This window comes from Oncorhynchus nerka, linkage group LG19 (assembly GCF_034236695.1).
Source record: "Oncorhynchus nerka isolate Pitt River linkage group LG19, Oner_Uvic_2.0, whole genome shotgun sequence".
NCBI lineage: Eukaryota > Metazoa > Chordata > Actinopteri > Salmoniformes > Salmonidae > Oncorhynchus > Oncorhynchus nerka.
The window spans coordinates 6,077,601-6,091,671 of NC_088414.1; the positions used below are offsets into that span (position 1 = coordinate 6,077,601).

General features: G+C 41.6%; 2 protein-coding genes across 3 annotated transcripts in view; one reads left to right on the forward strand and one right to left on the reverse strand.

Annotated features, from left to right (window-relative positions):
• Positions 1-1,914, reverse strand: part of niban2a (niban apoptosis regulator 2a) — a 57,499-nt gene extending 55,585 nt beyond the window's left edge. Inside the window, exon 1 of the mRNA XM_029689181.2 lies at positions 1,552-1,914. Within this exon, the coding sequence (XP_029545041.2) occupies positions 1,552-1,606 (55 nt within the window). The 5' untranslated portion in view covers positions 1,607-1,914. The remainder of the gene's footprint in view (positions 1-1,551) is intronic.
• Positions 1,915-3,738: 1,824 nt separating this feature from the next.
• Positions 3,739-14,071, forward strand: part of LOC115146879 (syntaxin-binding protein 1-like) — a 56,162-nt gene continuing 45,829 nt past the window's right edge. For both annotated transcript variants that reach the window (XM_065004675.1, XM_065004674.1), the window contains exon 1: positions 3,739-3,869. In XM_065004675.1, coding sequence (XP_064860747.1) covers positions 3,833-3,869 — 37 coding nt within the window. In that variant the 5' untranslated portion in view covers positions 3,739-3,832. The remainder of the gene's footprint in view (positions 3,870-14,071) is intronic.

Below are 14,071 nucleotides of genomic sequence, written 5' to 3' on the forward strand. Positions count from 1 at the left end.
ACAGTTCTTCCTGACCACCTCTGGAGGTAGTCAGGGACCGATTGTATCTGGATATCGATAGAGTGTAAAACGATCTGGATGGTCAAGCCATTTAAATTCATCATTATACCCGCCTCCAACATCATTGACAGGAAGCACCAATGACTTATGGCATTAATAATGGTCTTAAACCAAATAAATTCATGTTAGTTTGAAATATATATATATAGGGAGGTACCTGGAAATCTGGTCACAATGCAGACAAAGTGGACAGATAAGAGACATTTTAATACCATGATCAGATCATATTGATCAGATCAAAAAACCTACATGTTACTGCAAGGTGTAAACGAGGCTCCTTTAGCTTGTGATGACATTCTGAGAGCCTCACTAGAAGTTGCTTGCCATTTGCGACAGACCCCGTCACTTCCACAGATCTGACTGAAGTAGTAGTGTTTACAGCACTAAGCTGCCGTTCACCTCAAGAAGCAGCAGTGTTACAGTTGATACCGGATGTTACCGGGAAGGACTCCCCTAGGAGAGGTCCCATCCCAAATGGCACACTATTTCCTATATAGGGCACTACTTGTCAAAAGTAGTGAACTGGAGAATTAATGGGATTAATCCATTCTTATGTGGAGAGACCACAGATGTCTGTAAATCTGCCTGTTCTCTGGATGACAAGTCTTATAGGAGGCACAAACAGACATTCATGGTGGAGAGAATCAGTTGTAATCAGGAACGAGGGCGAGTCTTGGGGGGGAAAGTGGCATACATTGTTTCCAGCCACAACCAGACACATCCTGGATTCTGAGGTCAGAACCCCAGACTGAGTGGTTAGCTATGGAAAACACAAGATTGGAGTAGCCTGATCAGACCTCACTTCACCCAAGCAAATGTACATCAACAGGGTTGAATTGTGGACTGGTTCAGTGAATCACAAGTAGCCCAAATAGGCCTGCCCTCATTCCAGCTCTTACCCTCTTTCAGAAGGACACATTTCAACATGAGAAGTTAGCAGACCAATGCTCAAGTAATAGTATATAACTTCTACAAGAGGGATTGCATTCCTCAAACCTAAATAGCTCAGTCCATGTGACAGTTCAGCCTACACTGCTCCCTAAATTGACAAAAATATTCTGTGGGAGTGAGGTTGGGCAATACATGCTTTAAATAGACTTCTGGATGGGCCAAACTAGTACACTAACATTATGATCAAGCCGTCTGTCATTGGGAAAGCAGTTATTATCTCTGGGAAATAAGAACTTCCACTTTGGGCTTGCTTCAAGCAGGGGGAGGGAGACTGACAGTTCTAAATGTACTTCGGCTGAGGGTTATGCGCGGCAATTTGACATTCTGTAGCATTCTGTAATTTATTGAAACATTTGTAGCCTAACTTTCGTGTGATGCTGACTGTCGAGTAAGTTTCCGGTGAGTGTGGAAGGACGTATCGTTTTAAATCAATTGTCTTGTACCGCTCTTCACATTTTACGCACATTAGGCAGCAACTCAAGAGGGAAATGGGAAATTAAATTTCCACGAGTTCAGTTGTTATAAGAAGGGAGAACTTACCTGTAATCATCTCTCGCTTGCCCTCGTCCAGGTGAGTGGAAATAACATCCCCCATGGCTACACCCCCTTGGTGAACTAACAACAATCCCGGACGAACGCGACCCCAAGAGAAGGGGCAAGAGAGGCGCGTTGGCCAATATCAAGGACAATATCTGAAACCGGGTGATGAAGAAAAACACTAGCCTACCGCGTAACACTTTGCCCTCTCCCGAAACGACCCCACATTCAATGTTTAAACGCAAGTTGGTCGCGTATCCTCCAGAAAACCTGGGTCGACAGAAAGTTGTGGAAGAGCGTTTAGTGTTGTACCTCGTCTGGACTAAATGTAACAGTGGGCTCGTTCATTCTGACAAGACACACCCTCTGAAACTTATAATTGTTCAACGTGTTCAGCCTCCATTCAATGTCATGGGTGTGGCTTTCAAATGAATCTTCTGGGCCCAGTTTTTTAAAATTAGTATCTGGATTTCGCCTATCGGATCAGATTAAATGCATAGAAAAGTAATGAATAGAACGGATGAATCATTGTCTTGATTAATTATATTTCTATGCATTTAATCCGATCAGATCAGATTTCAGGATGACTTTATTCCACTGGAAAGGTGGATTTAGAAAGGTGAAAGGCTCTACAACCAATAAATATCAATGTAGTTAAGGTGACAAGGCTTAGAAAACTTTCTTACATCTGAAAACTAAAGGTTAATTATGTTAAATTGACCGCAGTATAGGCATGTGGTCAGTTGTTATATTGAGAAGTGTGTACTTACTTATACATGATATGCAGGCTCTATTACTTTTAATCTAGGTACCTTTATTCATGTAGTTTAGTCATTTATTTGTCCCTATGACAGTGTAGTAGTACCCGAACCTATCCAGTAGATGGCAAGGTGCAGCCCTGTTCAAAGCACTGAAACTCTGGATTCTGTGATATTGATATATTATATTGATATGATACAATATGATATTGTTTACACAGGCATCCCAATTCTGATATTTTTTCCACTAATTGGTCTTTTGACCAATCACATAAGACCTTTTCATATGAGCTCTTTTTAAGACCTAATATGATTGGTCAAAAGACTAATTAGTGGAAAAAGATCCAAATTGGGGTGCCTGTGTAAACACAACTATATTGTGATATCTGGATCAGAATGATCCTCTCCAATTCTTTGCTAAAAAACTTGCTCAAAGACAGACAGATCGATCCTGAATTGCAAAAAAAAGGCTGTGTTTCAACAGGCAGACAATTTGAATATTTTTTTCCTAATTGGTCTTTTGACCAATCAGATCAGCTCTGAAAACGATCTAATGTGAACAGATCTGATGTGATTGGTCAAAAGACCAATTAGTGGGGAAAATACCAGAATTGGGCTGCTTGTCTAAACACAGCCAAAAAGGATTACAGAATCTGGATCATTCTTATTTAGAATAACCTTTTCTTATTTACAGAAATTATATCTGGCCATAATTTCAACTTCATTATTGAGGTAAGGAAATGTTGCTTTATATGGAAACAAATGTAGACTAATAATCGTTTTTTTTAACACTAGTCTAGGATAGACTACAGCCATCTATCATGTTTGATGATGACATGTCATTCTGTTAAGTTCCTGTCAATTGTTTGACTTCTGTTTTGGTAAGAAAGTCATCTTTGACACTGACAGTGTTTAGGAAGAGGATGAGTGAGAGAGATGGGGATGAGACTGGCCAAAAGAGGTGTACTGCGCCCCCGTGTGGAACGTCGACATTGGCAAACGTTGAAAGGACCACCACGGACGATTTTCATCCAGTTTTGGCTGAACAATTTTGGTCAATTCTAAAATAGGTACAGCCAATTAAAACGCGTCAGTGATTCGTATAGGCTTCACAACATATTTGCACTTCAAATGTATTCGACTATTCAAACGTTAATTTAATATGGGCCTATCAATAAAACACATACAGGTGCAAATTGCAAATGAAAATATAGTGTTGTGTTTTTTCACATTGACAAAAAACGGGAAAAAATGAACAACTAAAGGAATGAAAAAGTAAATATGTAAAACATTAGAAACAGTATAATAATGAAATTGGCAAATGTATAAATAGTATAAATGAATTGGCTAATGTAGCCACTGATGTGGGGGCGGAGGAATACGGAGTGACGTCTCTATTCGAAGCTCTGCAGTCAGCTGCGATGTGAGGCAATGCACATTCGGTCGAGCAGAGAAACGAGAGGAATACGGCAAGGGAGCAAGAGGGAGTCAAAGGGAGAGAATACGGTCAAACACACAATAGCATCATGGCACCCATAGGACTCAAGGCGGTGGTCGGTGAAAGTAAGAATACCTTATTATATTTATACATCCATTTTGACTATTTGATATGGAATAAATATCCATGGAAACGCATCGATGGGATGCACTGTGCATTTTTCTCAATCCATTGATACGCATCGATGGGATGCACTGTGCATTTGTCTCGGATGGGGTGGTGAAGTGAATGTGTGGGTGCGTGTTTTTCCCCAGGATGCGGTAGGTTGTTGTGCGCTGATTTACCATTGTGCAACCGTGGTTATCAGCATGAGCCAAGGACCTATACCTGTGCCATTTATCCCAGAGCTCCAGCGATGCTGATGCGTATTCATATAAACTGCACATGGTTATTCGACGCGCGCTGCGGCCAATGATCAATTTTTTTATTTATTTTTATCAAACTCTGCATGAGAAGGTCGAGAAAGACAGACACACCCATAATATACTTTCAATCGGAAATTAAAATACAAACTGTGCGGCATTGGGGCGACATTAGGAAACATTGTCTAAAATCACAGGCAGTTCTAGGCCCATTATTTTTTTATTTAGGCACAATGTTAACCGCACAATGGAACGTTGTAGGCCTATAACAGTTACATAGACTGGTTGTAAATTAATATTCTCCATTCAGGAGCGCAACGTCTACGGGATTCCGCTGTTTCAGCAATGCCTCACCCCTATGATGGATCACCAGTAGCCTACAATACGCTGCGAAGAACGTCATCTTTCAGGTTGAACGGTTCAAACGAGGAAATGTAGGTTGAACAGTCTGATGATAGTCTTGGTCGGCAGTATTATATGGATAATGGCGGAGGGTGTGTCCTGTCTTCTGTATGGAGCACATAAACCCGGAGATAAATCCGCATTCGGGATGGTAACACCTTTTCGAAATCGGGTTTTACTGTGCTTTCATCCGCATATTACAGGAGGCAATGCACATAGACCCACTTGGCCCACGATGAAGGCTACAAGCATAATTTATGCAGCATGAGTAGCAGTTGTGAAACAGCATCGGTGTATGGTTTAAAAATAACCATCGATTGTTGTTTTTCGACGGACCTGCTACTAGGCCTATTGCCCAATCTCCTGACTCTTAACTGTTCAAACGAAATAGCAGTAGGCTATTCAGTAGCATCACAAATCACTGGAAAATGGATGCGCAGCTGAAACATATACCAGATTTATGATGGGGTGAGGCATTTTCCCGTGTCCTGAAGGCTCACTAAATATCGGTAACCATATTGTAAGATAAAACATGTTCTTCTCGGATAATGGCAAGTATGCAGTTATCCCCTTCTCGATAAATGTGCAATCAACAGCAACGGAGTTATCTCCAGAGGTTATTATGGATGTATAGGTCTAGGCTTAGCCTAGAAGTAAAGACCAGTGACAAACGAAGCTTTGGAATACCAATGTACAGTGGGGGTTCTTGCTTGTATGCCACCCAGGGCAACAATATGTCTGGAACTGAATATTCACAGTGTTATGAATGAAGTGTGGTTTATTTGGTAGCATTTCGTAGTGTGACTGATTTTACTAATTGCATTAGTACTGTACAACGTTAGAGGTGCACTATGTGATAGATTCCCCCGCTCCCCCTAACTCGGGCTTCAAGTGGGGAGACCTGAGGTCAATTTATCCCCGCCCCATCTCGTATTTCTGAGTGGGAGACCTTCCCAGGCAGTAGCCTGCCTAGCTCACAAACTAGAATCAGGGCCCCCACTCCGACAAGGTTAATTGACCCGCAGTCCCACGCGGTGATATTATATCATGCAACGTGCAAATGAGCGATAGAAAACCGATCGTGCAAATGTCACCATTCCCCCAAAAAATGTGTGCAGGCCCCCCGTGCCGTCCACGGCAAGATGACGTCGTGGGCGGCTGCCCATGTCACCTATACCTAAATCCACCACTGCCCATGTCACCTATACCTAAATCCACCACTGCCCATGTCACCTATACCTAAATCCACCACTGCCCATGTCACCTATAAATCCACCACTGCCCATGTCAAACCTCCACCACTGCCCATGTCACCTATACCTAAATCCACCACTGCCCATGTCACCTATACCCAAATCCACCACTGCCCATGTCACCTATACCTAAATCCACCACTGCCCATGTCACCTATACCTAAATCCACCACTGCCCATGTCACCTATACCTAAATCCACCACTGCCCATGTCACCTATACCTAAATCCACCACTGCCCATGTCACCTATACCTAAATCCACCACTGCCCATGTCACCTATACCTAAATCCACCACTGCCCATGTCACCTATACCTAAATCCACCACTGCCCATGTCACCTATACCACTGCCCAGGTCACCTATACCTAAATCCACCACTGCCCATGTCACCTATACCACTGCCCATGTCACCTATACCACTGCCCAGGTCACCTATACCACTGCCCATGTCACCTATACCACTGCCCATGTCACCTATACCACTGCCCATGTCACCTATACCACTGCCCATGTCACCTATACCTAAATCCACCACTGCCCATGTCACCTATACCTAAATCCACCACTGCCCATGTCACCTATACCACTGCCCAGGTCACCTATACCTAAATCCACCACTGCCCATGTCACCTATACCACTGCCCATGTCACCTATACCACTGCCCAGGTCACCTATACCACTGCCCATGTCACCTATACCACTGCCCATGTCACCTATACCACTGCCCATGTCACCTATACCACTGCCCATGTCACCTATACCACTGCCCATGTCACCTATACCACTGCCCAGGTCACCTGTACCACTGCCCAGGTCACCTATACCACTGCCCAGGTCACCTATACCACTGCCCAGGTCACCTATACCACTGCCCAGGTCACCTATACCACTGCCCAGGTCACCTATACCACTGCCCATGTCACCTATACCACTGCCCATGTCACCTATACCACTGCCCAGGTCACCTATACCACTGCCCAGGTATACAAATCAATTACTCCAGTAATGGTAGACCAATTAGATATGCAAATAATATGAAATAAATGAACCCAACAGCTTGATTCTCAAGAGATCAGGAACCCAACAGCTTGATTCTCAAGAGATCAGGAACCCAACAGCTTGATTCTCAAGAGATCAGGAACCCAACAGCTTGATTCTCAAGAGATCAGGAACCCAACAGCTTGATTCTCAAGAGATCAGGAACCCAACAGCTTGATTCTCAAGAGATCAGGAACCCAACAGCTTGATTCTCAAGAGATCAGGAACCCAACAGCTTGATTCTCAAGAGATCAGGTTAGCCTACGCACTCCAAATATGTAAGCAGGTGTGTATGACCATTGCAGCCCAAAAGGCCTACCTTGGTTTGGAGTGTGACTATAGTGAGGACAGCTGAGTCATATGTTTTCAATTCATAGTGGTGTTTAAATTGATGTCATAAAGCTGTAATATGTATAGTATGAAGGATATCAGCTTAGTAGTAGATCTGGGTAATTTGGCTGCGGATTAGACCTCACCAAAACAAAATCCTTTGTAACATTCCGTGAGCTAATGACAGTTATGCAATATGGCTTGTGCAAGTTAAATAACAAAACATTATGGAACGCCGTTTGGGTCTTTCCGCGTCAAAGGATACACGTCAAATAACACTATTTGACGCACTTGGCTGGCAAAAAAGCTTAAAAAGCGGTCTCGTGTTTTCAAGGTTCGACATGACTTAGTCGTTTGTTGGTGACGAATGAGAAGTTTTTCATATAGTGATTGGCTAACATTTGCATATAGTTTACATAGTGTTATTTGATGTGTATCTTTTTTGACCCAAACTGCGTTCCATAGTACATGGTCTTGGCTGTAATAAAGGCCTAGACCTACATCTAAACTGCAGGGTGCATAATAATGTTTGGGAAAGAAAAGGCAGACACAGGATTTCAGTGCCTATTGGATTCCTAATTTGCAGAATTACGCCTAACAGGCTGACTACACACTACGTGTGTGCAATGCGAGCGTTGCAAAATACATTTAGAAATCTATATTATTCATTTATTGCACCCAAACTGCTTGTGCGCGCCAACGAGCATCTACGTTGCCAAGGGCTAAAATTGAAGTCAGTTCTATTTGTGACGCTGAACGTGGTGGAAGTCCTGCCCCTCCCGTCTCCTCATTGGTTTATAGAAGCAGGTACCCACATGCCATCTCCTCATTGGTCATACCCACGTGGGTGACAGAAAGACGAACGAGGTCAGTGGCGGTAATGCACCTAATTTCTGAAAGTTGTTCATCGCAATATAAAGTCAAGAGAAGAAAAAGCCTGGAAGGAGGAGAGATGACTAGAAACGATTCGGTTGACCGTTTTATGTGTGGATTAATTGTCGGAGTAGAGGACCTTGTGCATTTCAGGTAAAATAACAACTCAATGTTTATATATCAGTACAAATTAGCTAGCAACACCAAGCTAGTTAAATAGGACAAATTAGCTAGCAAGTGGAAGCTAGCTAGCGAAATTGCCATAAATGTTTAATGCTTTTCGACCAGTCCTCAAATTAATGTAATTGGTTCAGAGTTTGTTTTTATATTTTAACCTGCGTGTCGTGATCGCGATTGGTGTAGGAGGACAAAATAAATGTATGCACGGCGGCACGCAGCCGGTTTGGGACAAGAGGGATGTCACACATCCTGTACACACATCATTCAGTTCTCACCCCAGTTATGAGGCTGTATTAATAAAGAGACCGATTTCTTATTTACATGTTGGAAATATGTAGCCTAAAACATGCATTTCAACATTATCACAATGGCACGGAATTATATGAGAGCCTTTCTGTCAGACTGCGGTCCACAGGGTAAGATGTGAGTATTGTATCGTGAGCCTTTCTGTCAGACTGCGGTCTACAGGGTAAGATGTGAGTATTGTATCGTGTGCCTGACACAGCAGAGGAGGAAGGCTAGTGTGTGATCATGACTGTTCATCCAGTGACACATGCGAGGGAACAGCAGACAAACTGGGCCAAGAATCTGTATCTCACCCGATGATTCATGGTCTTTCTCCTGCTTTATTATTCCTTGATTGTGGATTTTTAAATCGCGCGTTTTGTTTTTATTGTTTGAATCGCCATGGCAGTTCATCATTCGACGTATTTGACTGGAATCAGTCTTGATTTACAAGATATTTAATTCCAGAAGCCAAGGAAATTGTGTGTGTGTGTCAGCAAACCACTTTCATTCCATTTCATTCAAACATTCCATGAAATGAACATTTGAAAGCAAAGGGGATTCACGACACATGGCCTAGTAAAAGTATCTCTATTAGTCCTTTTAAAAGGCTTGTTTATGAGTAATAAAGTATGTACCTGTTGGTAAAGTGTTGTCCTAGTTTCTTTTTCATCTATTTCTGAAATCTAATTCATAAGTCCAGTGAATTCTCTAATGTTTTTTGCACACTAGAATGCCCCTTGCCAGACCAGTTTTCTTAATTGCACTAATGGCAACCTCTCAGGATTTGGTATCTAATCAAGTGAACAGTTTGATGTCATTAGCAGTATTTCACCAGTATAAAATACATTGATGGTTCATAAAAACATTGCTAAATATGTCTAACACTTTACCTAAAGGTGACAAGTATAATGACTTTCTACTTGTTGTAGTGACTCGTGGTCTACAGTGAGAAATATATCAAGAGCCCCCCACATTCTCATTGGAACTATGACTCCTGCTAAGATCTTGTTGGGCCACCCTTCCAAATCTCCAACAGAACGTAAAGAAGCCTTCGTTTTAAGAGGCTTGCTAAGCTGTTATTTCAAAGTGAATCAGAAGGACAGATAGGTGACTAGGCAGGGAGAGGAGAGGGATGGAAGGAGGCTGGAAAGGAAGAGCGACACCTCTCCCTGTAGGACTTCAGGGTTGACCAGGCTCTGCAGTATAGTGAGAGAGAGGCAGTTACTGTACATTTCATTAGCCCAGCCCAAGCACTCACCAGCTGCACAGCCCAACACCAGGACAGACACACATGAGCGTGCGTGCAAACTTCTCCACTGACCTTGGGAGAGATACTCAGCCTACCTCACAACACACTCATCTGAGCTCATTGTGTGACGCAGTGTCTGCAGCCTGCCACTGTAAACACAGACAGACCCAACATTTAATCTGTATTCTAATGGCTGACTACACACGGACTAGCCCACTTGAATGCTAGATTAGAATAGTAATTATGAGAACTAATGAGCAGTCATAAAATCCCATTCTCTCCCATTAAGAAGCAGTGCTGCACTCTTGGCATTTTCTCAAACCAGCTTCACCTGGAATGCCTTTTCCAGCAGTCTTGAAGGAGTTCACACATATGCTGAGCACTTGTTGGCTGCTTCTCCTTCACTTTGCGGCCCAACTCATCTTAAATCATAGCGATGGTTTTTGCGACTGCACTTGAAGAAACTTTAAAAGTTCTTGAAATTTTCCGAAATTACTAACCTTCATGTCTTAAAGTAATGATGGACTGTCTTTTCTCATTGCTTATTGGAGCTGTTCTTGCCATAATATGGACTTGGTCTTTTACCAAATAGGGCTATCTTCTCTATACCAACCCTACCTTGTCACAACACAACTGATTGGCTCAAACGCATTAAGAAGGAAAGAAATTACACAAATTAACTTTTAGCAAGGCACACCTGTTAATTCAAATGCATTCCAGGTGACTACCCCATGAAGCTGGTTGAGAGAATGTGCAAAGCTGTCATCAAGGCAAAGGGTGGCTACTTTGAAGATTCTTAAATATAAAACACTGGTTAATACATGATTCTATATGTGTTATTTCATAGTTTTGATGTCTTCACTATTATTCTACAATGTAGAAAATTGTTAAAAAAAATAAAGAAAAACCCTTGAATGAGTAGGTGTGTCCAAACCTTTGAATGAGTAGGTGTGTCCAAACCTTTGACCGGTACTGAATGTATGTATGTTTTTTTTACACACATTTTCTCCTCTCCTTTGTTCATGTGTTGCTATATCAATCAATCAAATTCATTTATAAAGCCCTTCTTACATCAGCTGATGTCACAAAGTGCTGTACAGAACTAAACCAGCCTAAAACCCCAAACAAACTGCACCCTACAGAAATACACATGAGTGCATTTATTCTATAGAAATAGAATGAATAGAACAGCCACCCCCATTCAAGTCAATGATGGCATAATGGGTGGGCTGGCTACCATTGCAAGTGTACACATAGGTGCAGTATACTTTATATTTTGACCTAGGAGCTAAGCAGGAAGTAAAAACAGGAAGCAAAAGTAGGAAGATTAGGCATACCTACCCATCAATATGTTCTGTGATTTGCTGATTCAACTCAACTGACATAGCAAAAAATACAACCCATAATCCCAGTCAGTACTGGATAGAACTTCACCCTCCGCTTGTGTGGAAAACAATCGGTCTTTATCTAGGTTAACCCATTGTCTCACAGCAAAAACGGCACCCTTTTTCAAATGCAATTTTCTTGTTGTCTGCTTGTTTTAGTCAATTACAAAACAACATTTAAGTAAGTTTAACATGTCTAAACATGACTTTTCAACATTGCCTTCTACCGAGCGTTCTCACTACTTAGAAAAACATAATATTTTAGGGCTTCCCTCATGCCCCTTTTCAAGACGGTGCTAGCAGCTACTTGAGTGAGTGAGTGCCAGCTAGCTACCGACCAGAACATTAAGCTAGCCACGACCAACAACACAAGCAACCTAACTATTCAGCAGAGGTGTGGACTCGAGTCAGACTCGAGTCACAAATATGATGACTTGCAACTCTTCTTTGACTTTAATACCAATGACTCGTGACTTGACTTGGACTTGAGCCTTATGACTCAACCTGACTTGATAAAAAGCCCAAATGTTAAAAATGATGCTATTTTTTAAAAAGTGTGCAGCGCATCAACTCTTCATTTAACAAATTACAGTTTGAATCGGATCGCAGCCAATGAAATTGTGCCAGCTGAGAAAAAGTTGTGCTTGGCAGTGCAGAGGAACGTCGGCGGGTGAATTCAGATGGAGCCCTTGGAAAGATGATACCCAAAAGTTATATTTTCAGATATAAAGACGACGCTGTATCAACCAAAAACGGATTGCAAATTGCAAAACATGCAGGAAGAAAATTACAGACAGAGGCGCAACAATTTCCAACTTTGTTCGACATTTGAAGCTGCACAAAGAATGGTAAGTCGTGGCTAATATAGCCAACAGCTATATATTTTATTACTTTACTGGTGTAGCATGTAGGCTAATGTAACGTTAAATCAATGAGCCTCCACACAGTCAGTCAGTGCGGGAACGTGATCATTGCACCCAAGATTGAGCTATAAATCCGTCCTGATGTTACTGCTGTTCCTAAAACCATTGACATACGTTAGCTTACTGTAACCACACACAGAGAGTGTGTGTGTGTTTTAAGGTTGGGCGATTGTGTACTAGCCTACTTTGGAAAGTAATAAATATATAGATATTTTTTAAAGCATTCATGATTTGGGTAAATGTAATATACTAACTATTACTCTTGTTAAAAATATGAAATGGTATTACATTTGGTGAGAGCACATTATGACTTGTTTAGGACTCGAACCTCAAAGTTTAAGACTTGAGACTTGACTTGATACTTGACTCGGACTTGCCTGTCTTGACTTGGGACTTGAGTGCTAAGACTTCAGACTTACTTGTTACTTGTAAAACAATGACTTGGTCCCACCTCTGCTATACAGCTACTAGTAGTGAGTGTAGTTACAAACAAACTATACCAAACAAGTTAAATGTCTTACCTGTGATGAAATGTTTTCCACACATAGCTACGTGTAGCCTCCTTGGACACCGGGTCCCCACATTTCCCACGCCGAATCGCCTGAAGCCACAGGACTCTTCTCGCAGGCTCTATTTCCCTACATGGGAGCATTGCTAACCATAAGTCAGGATTTTTGACCTGGTTACATGTGCATTGAACAACACAGCAGATTTTCGGCACGTTTTGTTATTTCCGTCTAACAAAAAAGTGACGACAAAGTTGGCTATTTTACACTGGGGATCAATGGAAAATAATAGTTGTTTTCCCCAATTTGTGGGCGTGGTCGAGGGGAATTCCTTGTTATTACATGAATATCGACTCAGAGTATTGCATGAGCCACATCAATTAACATAAATTGAATGAACATTCTACATTACCATGGACATTATTTCATCACAATACCAGACAGCCATTGTGAGTATACCCATGAGTTTACCAACGAGGGTTAGAAGTTCCAAGCCCGTTCTATTCATTCTGTTTCTATTCATTCTATTTCGATGTGTGCTGCTGCTGCTGCATTGTGTGTGTGGGGGGGGGGGGGTTGCCTAGGCAACCACAGACTTGTTTGCTAGTTTCTTGTTTCAGCAAGGAGGAGGAAAGGTTAATCACATTAAGAGTCCATGTTACCACAGAAACTAACTCAACTGTATGAATGCCTGGCCGTCAGCTGTTTGTAAAAACAATTGAATAATCAAATAATAATCGCGGTTATGACGGTTATTTGATTTCCATGATGGCCTACATCCATAACTGTTGGTTACACGGTTATACGGTAATTGTGCCAGCCCCAGTTGCATGCCTTTAAAATAAATGTCTAATGCCAACATTTATATGTTTTTCATGCCAATTGCATAATACATTATACCAGCTATCATTACATAACACTGTGTTGTAGGAAAATGGAAAATAGATGGAATATAACACCCAGACACACTTTAAAATATATATATATTTTACCTTTATTTAACTAGGTAGGCAAGTTGAGAACAAGTTCTCATTTACAATTGCGACCTGGCCAAGATAAAGCAAAGCAGTTCGACACATACACCAACACAGAGTTACACATGGAGTAAAACAAACATACAGTCAATAATACAGTATAAACAAGTCTATATACGATGTGAGCAAATGGGGTGAGATAAGGGAGGTAAAGGCAAAAAAAGCCCATGGTGGCAAAGTAAATACAATATAGCAAGTAAAACACTGGAATGGTAGATTTGCAGTAGAAGAATGTGCAAAGTAGAAATAAAGATATTGGGGTGCAAAGGAGCAAAATAAATAAATCAAATAAATACAGTAGGGAAAGAGGTAGTTGTTTGGGCTAAATTATAGGTGGGCTCTGTACAGGTGCAGTAATCTGTGAGCTGCTCTGACAGCTGGTGCTTAAAGCTAGTGAGGGAGATAAGTGTTTCCAGTTTCAGAAATGTTTGTAGTTCGTTC